This window comes from Acanthisitta chloris, unplaced genomic scaffold (assembly GCF_000695815.1).
Source record: "Acanthisitta chloris isolate BGI_N310 unplaced genomic scaffold, ASM69581v1 scaffold18834, whole genome shotgun sequence".
NCBI classification, from domain to species: Eukaryota; Metazoa; Chordata; class Aves; order Passeriformes; family Acanthisittidae; genus Acanthisitta; species Acanthisitta chloris.
The window spans coordinates 8,770-22,084 of NW_008669021.1; the positions used below are offsets into that span (position 1 = coordinate 8,770).

General features: G+C 43.3%; 1 protein-coding gene across 1 annotated transcript in view; it reads left to right on the forward strand.

Moving 5' to 3' along the window:
• The window catches only part of LOC103800788 (potassium channel subfamily K member 16-like), a gene marked incomplete at its 3' end in the record, with an annotated part of 12,960 nt that extends 8,084 nt beyond the window's left edge, over positions 1-4,876 (forward strand). The window contains exons 5-6 of the mRNA XM_009073173.1: positions 1,395-1,563; positions 4,634-4,876. Of these exons, the coding sequence (XP_009071421.1) occupies positions 1,395-1,563; positions 4,634-4,876 (412 nt within the window). The remainder of the gene's footprint in view (positions 1-1,394; positions 1,564-4,633) is intronic.
• Between the last annotated feature and the right edge of the window lie 8,439 nt (positions 4,877-13,315).

A 13,315-nucleotide genomic window follows, 5' to 3' on the forward strand; every position in this document is an offset into this window, starting at 1 on the left:
TCACTTGCAGAGCAGACATGGCAATCATAGAGGAGATATTCAGAGAAAGGGATACATTTTTTGCCATCTAAATGCAGACATCCAACCTCCCCTTCAACAATCAATGGAGAGAGTGGGTGTCCCATCCCACTTCTCAAGACTCTTATCTCAGGAGCTAACACTCTAGGGAAGTACATGCCTTCCTTTATAACCAGTGAAGATGATTAAGCATGTCATATTGAGGCAGCAGAAAGCAGGTGAACTGTGAAAATCTGTAAAAAGTAGGTGAGCTGAGAGGTTTCAATGAATATTGACTCAATGAGCAGTGTGTCAACCCTCCTTACTCATTATAAAGTCCTTTAATCTATCTCCCTCCTTGACAGTGACAGAAAGGAAACATCAGGCTGGAGTTGTCCATTTGAGCTTGGTTGCTGAAGGGTGAGGAGACATCTGTAATGGGCTAGAGACTTGTCTGGTTTATGCCCCAAATTATTTGCAGCTCCTCTCCTTCTCTCAGCAGTACTAAGGAAGTGAGAATAGTTTTTTTGTGTCTCCCACAGTAATCCTCTTTCAGGGCAAGGTGTAAATGCTACAGACAACCCTGTTCAGATTGCTGAATTTCTTGCCATATCTGGCAAACTTAAACAGAACATAAGGCTTGATCAGATACAGACTCAAGCACATGCACAATGCATAAAGGCATGAAAAATTATCCAATGGTTGCCATTAATTTCCAGGCAATCTGGACTTCTATATGTATGACTATATATAACTATATGTGTGTCTGGCTGATAAAAGATATAACAAGTCTTTTTCTCCAGTCAAGACTTCTTCAAGACTGCTGGGAAGTAGAATGGTTCAAAAGTCACTGTCCAGGCACTTCTTTATCAGAAGCTCATTAGTTAAAGCTCTTCTTGAAGTAAGATGTCCACTGGGAAGGAGCCAAATTGTGGCACTGATGGAATGAGAAATAAAGCCAATAATTAAGATTCTTGAAGTTAGTACTCTCAGAAATGGTCCAAATAATTTTTAAAGGCCTATTTTCCCAGACAAATTTGAATATTCTTAAGATACCAACCTCAAATACTTAAAAATTTAAAATTTAGTTGTCTGGTGATAAGTGGAAATAGTCTGACTCCAGTAAAATTAATGGGCAGAATTCCTCCTGTACTCATGGTCATTGATAAAATCAGATAAAAAAATACATCTCCCAGGACTGCTGTGGACATGCAACACCCATAGCACACAGCTTCCCCCTGCTTCCCAGCAAGGCTAGGGTTCTTCCAGAGGAAAAGCACTCAGCAGAAATCCTTCAGTCCCTGTGGTCCTAGATAGTCACCCACTTTGAATAGCCACCATTATATATGGCCTAGTGTGTCAAATCATGATTATAATAGAACTGGTTTATTTTTCAGAAGAAGATCAAATTTCTGACTCTTTTGTTCTTCCTGGCAACGGGGATCCTAGTTTTTCTGTGCTTGCCATCCGTCTTCTTCCAGATAACAGAGGGCTGGACCTACAGTGAAGGAATTTATTTTGCATTTATCACCCTCAGCACCATTGGCTTTGGAGATTATGTAGTAGGTAAGGCTGATTTCAAAGAGGATACACATCAAAGTACCAGGGTTATGACTGGAATTCCCATGGGCTGACTGCACAGGCCACCAGTGTAGTGCAGAGACAGATCTTCTGTCAGCGTCTGGTCTCTAGCTTGTACAGTTCTGGGGGACATACTTATTTCTCTGGGATTGTATGTGCTGATCAAAGCACAAAATTATCTGAACACAGTGAAATGAGGTGCTTTGGGGTGCAAAGAAGACGAGTATTTTGGTGAGGAAAGGGGAAATTTAGAGGGAGAATTCCATGAGCCTAGGAATCTCTATATTCCAAAAGGGAACAATTTGTGATTGCCATAGAAAACAAGGCATATATCACTGCTTTAGCCATCTAAGACTCAGTTTCAAAGTATAGAGTAAAAAAATAAGTGGCCATGTTTCAGAAGGCATGATTTAACACAACAGACTGAAAGGCAGAAATCCCAGTCATTGGAAAGTGGGGAAATCTACTCACTCTATGAGAAGTGGGGCTTAAATAGACAGCAAAAGTACCTTCTCTAGCCTCTCTGGAGGTTCTCTGTCTTCACAAACCAGAGCTTAGGATTTCCCCTTGGGAAAAACTGTTTAAGCTACACTCAAGAATGCTGGAATGCTTCTCAAAACATTTCTGTGGGTCTGCTGACTGAAATACACTCCCTGTGGAATAAGTTTCCAGAGGAACTCCAAATCAATCACCTAAATTGGAGCTAAATCAGTGTCCACAGAAGAAGACAGTTAACACCTGGACTCCATGGAGAATCAAAGATTTCTCTACAACAACCTGTCCTGCCAGCATCTTGTCAGCCTGAACTTCTCCTTAGTGGAGATATGCAAAAGAAGATGAGTAGCTACTACGGGAGCACCAGTGCTGTCCCTATAGAGAATCTGGAAGCCTCATATTCCCTTCTGAGGGACAGACATCCACCAGCACAACAAACCCTAGGCTCTCAAGCGTTGCAGAGATGGTAGACAGCCCTTGGAGACTGGCTGGCAGCTTTGCTGTGAGTTCTTACACAGGATTTCTTTTATAGGGCTGATGACTTTGGCAGAGGGAGCCCACAAACTGTTCCAGTCACTGATGTTCAGAAGGGTGGAGAGTGACTGGTGCCATACAGGAGAAAGCCTGAACATCATACTGGTGCATTCTTTCTTTGTCCAAATCACAACTGTGTTTTACAATAATGACAGCAAGTCACAGCCTGAAAACCATGACCTCCATAGCATTTTCCTCCTCTGCAGCCATATTAGTTTACAAATAAAATTAATTGTATTTTACTTATTTAATTGTTAGTAAAAAAATAACAATTAGATAGGCCTCCTGGCTCTATGATTTCGTCTTCATTAGGATGACTTAACAGGGATATTTTTCTCTGCCAGTATTCATCTCAATCGGCCTTGACAACACTGATAAAATGCTGATAAGTTTAATGCCTCACACCTTCACATTGAAGCAAGCATAATCAATGACTGCTCTGAGTATTGGGCATTGAGAATTGATTACAGATGACAAATGGTTTTGCACTGGCCAAGAGGAACAGAACAGGTTTGAGTTTATGGTTTGTAGCTGTTGTACTTCAAGCAAGAGATAAAGCATGTTTTGGGTAGGGAGACATGCTAGGAAGATGGCAGAGTCTGGATTTAACTGTTTGGAGGACATGTGCATACAGGTGATAGCTCTAGGCTGAAACTCCCTGTGGGCTGGAAAAAAGAATTGATGCCCTGCTGTAGTCCAGTTTTGGGTTAACTTTATGAAGATATTACTAGTTGCTTTGCTAACCCCACATCATGAACTTCAGATGAGAGCGTAACAGGAGATGCTTTTTACCAAGGCTGAGAATCCCATTGCCAACTCAGCTCCAGAAGAAGAAAAAGAAGCAGCTGTTGAATATCTATCCATGAGGACAAACCTGCCCACTCCTGTCCCATTTCCAGAGCTCTTGGATGATGATGAACAACAATCTTGCACACTGACCTATGCAGTACAGAGAACTGCAGGACTTGAAAATGTTGCTAGCACCCTGGGTTTTTCTGGGCAGGTTCATAAAGGGAAGTGATCCACCAGGTTTGTGGTGATCTCCCTGTCCATGCACATTGCTGTGCTATCAGCTATGAGGAGTCAACCTTGGCAGTGACAGAGCACTTAATAAACAATATCACCAAGTTTTCCTGCACATGCCAGGACCACATCAGCAGTATCATGATGGTAACATTGTGTGGGACCAAGTTCAGTGGGAGAAAATGCTCTATGTTGGGAGTGGATTGCTGATGTCTGAAGAATCAAACAAAATGACCCATGCAGAACAGCAGGTGTGAGATGCTGACTGATGCTAAGAGGTTTGGACTGCATGAAATAAGCTTTAGTCCACTGGTTCCCAATACAGAAAGTTGTGTTCTTGGCATGTGTCAGTGAATTCTCATCAGTCACCTAGTTTTTTAATGGAGGAAGCTCCTGAAGCCATTCAAATTAAGGTAGGAATTGCAACTACTCTCTTTGTATGATCACAGGAGCCTATAATTTAAAGGGAATATTTATTAGGTTCTAATCACACTCCATAGAAATACAGACAATTACAATAACCCAGATAGTAATGGTTGTGTGGTTATAGTGGCCCACTGTGCTCTGCTTTTTGTGCTTTGGGACTTTGGGAATATTTCCAAGATAATACAATATAATTTAACACTACTTCCCACATCATTGCATTTCCCTGTAGATGCAGAGGCTGAAGTGGGATTGGTGTGATATAAGGGGGAAAAAAATCCTGCTCTGATGCTAATTCACCTCAATCACAAAATCATAGAATGATTCACTTCAATCCCAGTGTATCTTTAGACAGACTAGCACATTTATGCTAGCATATATCAGTTTATTGCAACAATAGGAGATTTGCACAGCCTTAACCCAATGCTGGGGAGGTGAGAGCCTCCACTACAACGAAAGAGTCACCTTAAAGTACTCAGGGTAAAATATATTGATGAGTTCTTTAGACTGTTTTACTGCACCCTGGCAAAGCAATTTTAACTTGTTAATTTTCTTCTTCTTTCTCTCCCCTTATCTGCAGGTAAACAGCCTGGCAGGAATTACTTTTCCTACTATCGAACACTGGTGGCTATTTGGATTCTTTTTGGCCTTGCCTGGATTGCTCTGCTATTTAATTTATTGACAACACTACTAGAAGATACGGAAAAAATAATTGTCAAGGATCTCCAGCAAATTGTAAAGGTGAGTAAGGACAATGTAGCTAGCCAGCAGAGAAGATGCTGGCCTGTTCAGTTTATTCCAGAAGAAGATCCACTACCACCACGTGCTGGAGGGGAGGAACAGAAAATGGAATCATTAACAGCAGATACCGAACACACAAAAAATGGAAAAACTGTGTTTTGTAATAGCAAAACTATTTCCATAACAGAATTTAATTCTTCATTGGAGAGTTGCTAGTTAATTATTCCAAAGAAATTCCCATGGAAATAAAATTTCCCCTGCCTTTTGCTGAGATATGACCTTTTAGAACTCAAGACTTACAGTTGCACAAAGCCTGAATATTAATGGTAAGAAATTTGCTCCTCAATCTGCAGCTAGGTTGTGCTAACAACCTGAAAAGTGCACTTGCTTTGTAAGGTGTTTTTAAGGTGCTTTCACAAAAAACACAGAGGAGGGGCATGTCAGAGCTTGCTGGTTCTATTCCGATTTTGCTGCTTGCTAGAAATCATGGTTCTTCCAGGAACTGACATGCACAAGCTTTTCTGAGGCATTGTATAGCACCTTTGGAAGAAGAAATAAGGGTATATAACTTAATAGATGCCTGATTTGAGCCATCATATTGGATAAGGTGATACGGTCTGAAAGACTTGTTTAAATGACAAGACCTGGGCTCAGTTCAGAGATACTAGAAGCATCTAATGGACAGGGTTATGAAAAGGTTAACACGTTTGAAATGATTAATTCTACCTCTTCCTGTTTTATACTAAGATGAATAAAGGCAATTTCACCTTTTATTCCTGTGGCTCTGAGAAACATTTCTGATGCTGTTTATAAAGAACACATGAACCCGTATCTTTAATTCAAAATTTAGAATAATTTTATCCTATAAGCTTCTTATAAGAACAGAGACTGGTTTGAATGGAGGAACCCTCACTTCATCAGAGCCTTGCTGCTATGTTTGTATTCCATAGGAACTATGAAGTCATTTAAGAGTGATTCTGTGGTGCAGTGCTAAGATGATATTCCAAGTACAAGTATTGCCTAAACCTCCAACCAGGTGTAAAAAAGGTTGTCAAATCTGAGCATGGTTTTTCTGATGTACTGTCTGGGTTGCAGGACATCTCTGGGTGAAGACTCTGACCTCAAAGGCTCAATTTCCATGTCGTGTGAGTTCTGTATGTCAAAAGTGCATGAAAACCCAACCTCGAAGTGCTGGTGAAGCAGCTGGGGTAGACACAGTCATAGAGGTGAAACGTCCCATGGGTGTACATGATTACACTGAAAGTCAGTGTAGTCCAATACTCTGTCTCTGGCCATGGCTACTAGCATATGGCTCCAAACAGTGTAAGAATGAGGCAGCTCTGCCATGCCCCAGCACTGGGGTCCAGCCCTTTTTCCAGTAGTTGATGGCTCACAGCTTCCAAAAAAGAGCTGGGGTCTCTGTACATCAAACTCCATGAACTTGCCCAAATGCTGAACTCATGTCAGCACCCACAGGACCCACCCAAGGCAATCCATAACTGTAGTACACAAAGAGCCTCACTTTTATAATGTCAAACAGGTCACTTGATAGATTTCTGTGATCCCCTCTAGCTCCTGTTTTGTCAGACTGAATAATGGTTCTCAGCTCACCTTCTAGGTGTTAGTTACAGTAAAATCAGCCCTTGCCAGAGTTATTCCAGTATGAAAGGGGGAATAAATTACAGCTATAAAGCAATTTCAGGTCATAAAGATGCAATCAGCCTTGAAGTCGGATTCATAACTGTTTCAGTCAAACAGAAACACTCTTCTTGCCAGAACAACTCTGCTGGTTCAAGACCTGGCACGTAGACCTGACCATATATGTACTTTCTTTCCCTCCACAAATTATTTTCCAGTGTTACCCTCAAGGCTGACTTCTCACCTCATATGTCTCAGTGTCAGTAAACATTTCTGAGGCAGCAGGAGCAAGAACTGAGTGAAATTAGGGCAGGGTAGCAGGAGTATCATAGGACACAGTGGTCCTTGTGCAAGCCAGAGTCTTGTTGCTGTCACAAGGCAACACCAGAGAAAGCAGCTGGATGCTCCCAGGCAGGGATCTCTTCACCTCTCTGTTTACCTCTCTCACCAAGCATTGACCCACATTATTATTTTCCAGGCATCATGTTTTTCCTCTTCTTTTTCTTTGCCCCAACCATTCCTACAAGGACCATTAACCCCATTCCCAGTCTAGTGAAGGGACTGTGAGGGCTGATTAGGGAGGGGTGGTCCTACCTTGGAGTGTGATAGTCATTTTGCACAGCCTCTCCTAATTCCTTCCATGTCAGTTCCTGGTGTTTGATTCCACCCAGACCTATGAAGGTTTTTTCAATTTCCCACTGTCTCACTTGCTCCCTGTTGTGACAAATAATACAACACATCCCTGGAAGCAGCTGACGATGTCCTATTACCATATAGAGCAAATGAGAATCCTTTTTTAGACATTTCAAGAAGGGCAAAAGAGACATCCCATGTACTCTGACTGTAAACAGCAAGCACAGAGCCGGGCACTGGATCTTTGAGCAAAATAGGTCAAATTCTCTTTCCTTCAAGCTGGTGAGTGTTTAATAATGAGCCATGAAACCCAAGCACTTCCCACTTCCAAGAGTCAGTCTGCCTTGTGCAGCTATTGCCATAGGGTGCAGGCAATTCACCTTTTAACTCATTCCTCTTGCCACGGGTAAGGATGGTACAGAGGCACTGAAAAACTCACCCAGGGCATGCAGGAAACATGAACCAGGAATGGCCATCGTAAGGCCATACTCCTTTAGGCACCAAGAATTGAGGTGTCCCTTCAGCTGTAGATGCCAGCCTGGGAACACAGAAAACCCATCCACAAGGATAAACCAACCAAACAAAAAAGCTGTCAGGAGAAACTCAGACAGCTGCTCTGAGAAACAAGCCCAGCCATTCATAAATCCTCACCCTTGAGGGGAGGACTTTGGAAGAAGGGTCTTAGCTTTGCTCCTCGTGCCCCCTCGTGGCTGTGTGCTGCCGACCTTCTCCCTTCACATTCCTGCCAACTTTGGGTAGTTTTACTCCCCCTCCCACTGTGCAGTTCAGTTCTGTCAGTGGAAACCAGAGGATGCCATCCTGTATTTTTATCCAGTTCATATGAGCTTGCTAAGGGCTAAAATATGCCTCATTCTCAAGGAAGAGATTGGGACGGTCACCTCAAACTGGTCCAGCCAAGGACCCTGCTTATACCCATGCTGAGACAGCTTTGTGGAAGTCAGCTGGAGATGTGATGGCTTTCTGTCAGCAAACCACAGTGTGAAGGATTCTCAGTGACAGGACACGCAGTGCCCATGCTGGGGTACACTCCTACCATGCACGAGCTTCTCACATGCAACATCTCCTACAGGATCAAGGGACACATTCCCACACCCTGTCCCACAGGGAAAGGGATTGGTCTAGAAAAAAATGTGCACAAAGGCAGGTTTGGGTGCAGGCTCTGGGGCCAGGGTGAGCTGACCTGCTCTGCAGCAGCCTCGAGGGTAGGCAGTGCTTCATGCAGCACAAGGGGTGGAGATAAGAGCAGCAGGTACATGGAGGAAAGAACCAGCACCAAAGAGTGTGTGGTCCTTTCTGCTGGAAAAGGCAAGGGAAAATCCCAGGAAAGCTGCAAGCCAGGGTGGGAGAGGAACTTTTTTGGAGGTAATATTGTTCCTCATGCTTAAGTGGAACAATAAATCTGTCTCCAGAGGGGCTTAGGCACAGCAACAAATCTCTCCAGGGCTGGAGCAAGCAACCTCTTCCAGCATTATCATCCTCTGAGTATCACACAACAGCAGCAGATCTTGTCCTCACATCACCCCTGAGAGGACGAGCTGCTGATTCCTGTGCAGGTAAAAGGGGCCTCTGAAAAAATTCAGTGTATCACCTGGGCTCGTTCATGAGACCTTTGCCTGTCTCAATCAGGACCAGGTGCCCTGGTATTGCTGACTGATAAATTAGACCCCTCTAGTGGTTCTGTAGTTGTTGAGGTTAAGAAAAATAGTGTTGAATTGAGAACAAAATTAGAGCAGAGATTCTTCTGCACAGCTGGAGATTTAAAATAATCCCAAAACTTTTAATTCATGAGTCTAAGTCAGGCTTTGCTCTTCTTCTGCACGTCCTCCTTGCCCAAGAGACAGAAACTGGGAATAAAATCCATTCTGAAATCCCTGTCCTGCCAAGTGACAAGGCGGCAGCAATCCTCCAGAGACCAAGCAGAGGAGTTCTCCACTGGCAGATCTGTGCAGCATGGAGCCTTTTCTGGGAGCTGCTCAGAGCCCTCACTGTGACCCATTCCCACTGCGCCGCTCAAGGAAATCCAATTTTCACGGAGCAGCCTCCTGTGCAACTGCCAGCTCTCCCACCGCAGCTTGTTTTCAAATGGGAAACATTTCCAAGGCAAGACAAATACTTTCCCATACATTAAACCAGCCCATGAGTATGATCATGAAATATATTATCTTGGATGAAATGGCAACAGCATGTTCCTGCCTTCAGTCTGGGCTGCTCCTCATACATCACCCACATCTTTGCTGCCAGATAGCAAACAGTGTGCATTTCTGCACTTGAAACCAAGGAAATGCCAAGAGGAATTATCTTTCCCTCAGAAAGAAGCCCCTCAGAAATTCAATTGCCTCCAGAGGCAACAGGAGAAGCTACACTTTGATCTGTCTTTAATTAGTATATGGGCTGTTTAGGGATCATTTGAGGTCTCCCTTAATTAATAATCAGTTCATTTGGAGATATTATTTCTTTGCTGGAAGCAGAGACACCACTCAAAGCAGGGGAACAGCTTGGCTAATGCAACATCACATAGCCAGTGGGATATGTTTTTTACAGAAATTGCTAAACGTGGGCCACACACATGGTGTTTTCTACTCTGTCACACTTGGACTTGTGCTTTCTCGCCTGACTCGTGACCAAAAGACACTGGATCCAGCTCAGAACTGGTTATACAAACAGTCGTGACCAAAAGACACTTTATCCAGCTCAGAACTGGTTATACAAACATAACTAATCACTCTCCAAAGGCTTGTAATCCATCCTTCATGATCACACCTGAAGAAACAAAAAAAGCAGGTTTTGGTGCCAGTCAAGTGCCCTTGTACCATTCCAGCAGAATTCAAAGTGGTATGGAAGGCAGGTTTTATACCAGCTCTCACACTGTGAGAAAAGGAGATCCCTGGGATCCCTGGCCTGTGTGGCTGAGGACTAGCCTGGGGCAAGGTTGTTGCTTCCATACTAGTAAAGTCAGTATTTAGCTATTCTGGGGCTAAAATGTTCAGGGGGAGCAAAAATGCTGCCCCCAGGGAACTTTGTCCAGGCTCTTGCATCCCTGCAGCTGGTCTCATCTCCAACCCAGACGTCAAACCTGCTTAGAAAATGCAGCATTTTCTATCAGAAGGACTTCTGGACTCAATTAGGGTAATTCTGTACCATGGATTTGGAAAGGCTTATTTTGCTGAGTTAAAATTAGGGCAATTATTGAATCCATTTGATTATGAGTTCAACATGATTTAGGAGCCATGTCTCCTGAATAAAGACTTTCCAAATTTCTCTTTCAATTACTTTTACATATGTGGTTGGAAGCTATAGCAATGCTTTGTGCTGAGATGCCTAAGCATGAAATAATACATGGCCAGAAAGAGAGATACACTGATAAGCAGAACAATAACAACAAACATGCGTCATTGAAAAATGAAGGGAAGTACAAGTTAGGATATAAGTTAATGGCTTTCTTGAGAGGGATTAGTCAGAAAGATGCTGATGTTCTCAAAGAACAAATGTGGTTTGAGGTGAGTCCAGCTTCTCAAAGTAAAAGATGACTGTTCATCTTTTGGCATGGAGAAAGTCATGCATCAAGACCAGAAAAGAGCATAAGTCAGAATTTGTGCTGAAAGTCCCCCAGCATTCACAGTTCTGCTCATTTAAATGACTCATTGAGTGCTTTAAAAACAAGGTTAGGGTCTTAAATTTAAAATGGCTTTGGACACTTACTGGAAACCGATGATGAAACATAAGCAGAGATCTGTCTGTTCTCAACCTCAAAAGTCCAGGCATTAATCTCTAAATATAATACACACTGTCTGAGAATGAGAAAGACACAAGAACCCCAGCAGAGGCACCTTCCAGTTGTTAGACACCAATTGCCCCTATCCAAGCAGTCTGTGTCTTCCCAAAACATGCAAGAGCTATTCAGCATCTCTGTTGTGGAAGTCTGTTGCAAATTAGTGCTAGTGTCAGAGTATGCATACTGCCCAAAAGAAGATATAAATCAATTAGAGACTAATGCTGATCTCTGCAGAACCTCAGTTTCTCAACTGCCAGTATAAAATACCAACACATAAATGTTTGTTATTAATTTTGTTCCTTTCTTCTTCCTTTCCTTATTTCTTTCTTCCATACAGACCTTCAAGTTGGTGATGGGATGAAGAATGGATGTAGCAGAGCTCACTACAGTCCCAGAAATGCTTGGGCAGTTCCTAGACAAACATGGCCCAGCAGCAAGGTCTACAAAGTGCTCAAAAGCTGAGTATAATGACAGCAGTGGCAGCACAATTTGGTGATGCCAAATATTGCCAGGAGGAAACCCAAAAGAGGAATTCCCAGCAGTGGTTGTAGAAGTCTATTCCTTGCTTGCAGTAGGCCTCTCTGAGCAAAAGCCTGAATACAAGTTGCCCAGGCTTTTTGCTCAAACATGGGTCATTTTTAGAGCTTCACTTTGGTAACAACACTTCCCACTGATCATCTCACAGATCTTTGTAGGGGCTCAGCCTGCCTTGGCAAACCAACAAGTGAAGGCAGAAAATAGCCTCTTAGGATGCAAATGTCAAGAGAGAGACATGGGTTTTGGTGCATGAAATTAGCATCCTGGCATTTGTAATAATAAACAGTACTAAACCATACCAAAGTGGGTAGGGCTTCGGTGTGGCAGCCAGGCTGCCTTCCAGCTACACTTCTGGGAAGTTAAAAGCATGACTGGAAATTTCCATATAGAACCTTGCTTTGACACAAGGTTTTCTCAGATAATGTGGTTCAAGGGCAAAAGCAGAGAATGGCAACCTCGTGCTAAAACCCCCAAAGACTACACTTACCTCACAGATGCCAAAAAGCAGAGAAGTTATAGAAATGTTGTCACTCCCCCATCAGGGCCATCCATCATAAGTGGTGTCAGCATGGTGAGAGGTGGTGGCATAAAGAAAGACAAGTGGAGCACTCTTCCCCATGGGATAATGGATAGTAGCTGATTTTTGGGATCAGCAGTGTAAAACAGCCTGCACTGTAGGTGAATCCCCTTTATGAACATCAGTGATGTTGCAGATGTCCATCAGCTGAGGTAATAAGTCTGTTTTGGCTGTAGAGGGACTTTGACAAGGGCATGCAGTGACAGGACAAGGGGGAATGGCTTCAAACTGGCAGAGGGCAGGGTTAGATTGGATATGAGGAAGGAATTCTATACTGTGAGGGTGCTGAGGCACTGGCACAGGTTGCCCAGAGAAGCTGTGGCTGCTCCATCCCTGGGAGTGTTCCAGGCCAGGCTGGATGGGGCTTGGAGCAACCTGGGCGAGTGGAAGGTGTCCCTGCCCATGGCAGGGGGTGGAACTAGGCGGTCTTTAAGGTCCTTTCCAACCCAAACCATTCCGTGATTGTGTGATTCTGTGAAGTCGCTGTGCACACACAGGACACGGCCTCCAGATGTCACCAGCAACCTAAGCAAGAGAGAGGCACAGCGCGAGCCGTGAGGAAAAACTCCACTTGCAGGTTTCGAGTTCCAGAAACTCTCTTCGGCAGACTCTGCTTCCTTGCCGTGGACAGTCAGTCAAAAAGACAGGCAGGAGTGTTTCCAGTTCACCTGGATAAAGTGCTCGGTCCACAGACAAAACCAAGGGATGTAAATTGTAGCTGCACACAAACGTTTTGCATGTACATTTTACTGATGTAGTCCACGTGTCCTTCCCTGTGTGTAGGTGCTCATCACCTATGTATATATATATTGCATCACCTATGTTTGAATATATATACGTATAAAAATTGTATATATAAAATGCATATATACAACTTTATATATGTAACTTCACATCTTAAGGATAGCAGGCTCTTTGCTGGCAAATTTACATGAAAGTAAAAGCAAGGCATGTTCTCCAGTACTTTTCTTAACCGTATGAATATTCATCTCTTCCAGTACACATTCCTGTGTGTCATGCAGCTGATGAGCTGAGAAACACAGAGATAGCCCTGGATAAAAGATCTGAGGACACAAGCACAGGTGGGATCCCCCAGTGATGTAAGGCAGAATGCCCTCAAGCCTATGCAGTAAGGTCAGCGTAGACTGATCAAGGAATTGGTTGTCTCGTCCATTTCCCTTGGCTTGTTAAGTTCCTCTTATGCCATTCTTTCAGCAATGTAAATTTGCCTATTAGGAGAAAAAAAAGGCTTAAAAACCCAACCTCTGACTCTTCTCCCCTACAGCTCTGCTCTCTCCTTACAGCCCACAAGATTTATATGCATTCAAAAGAAAGATGCCCTA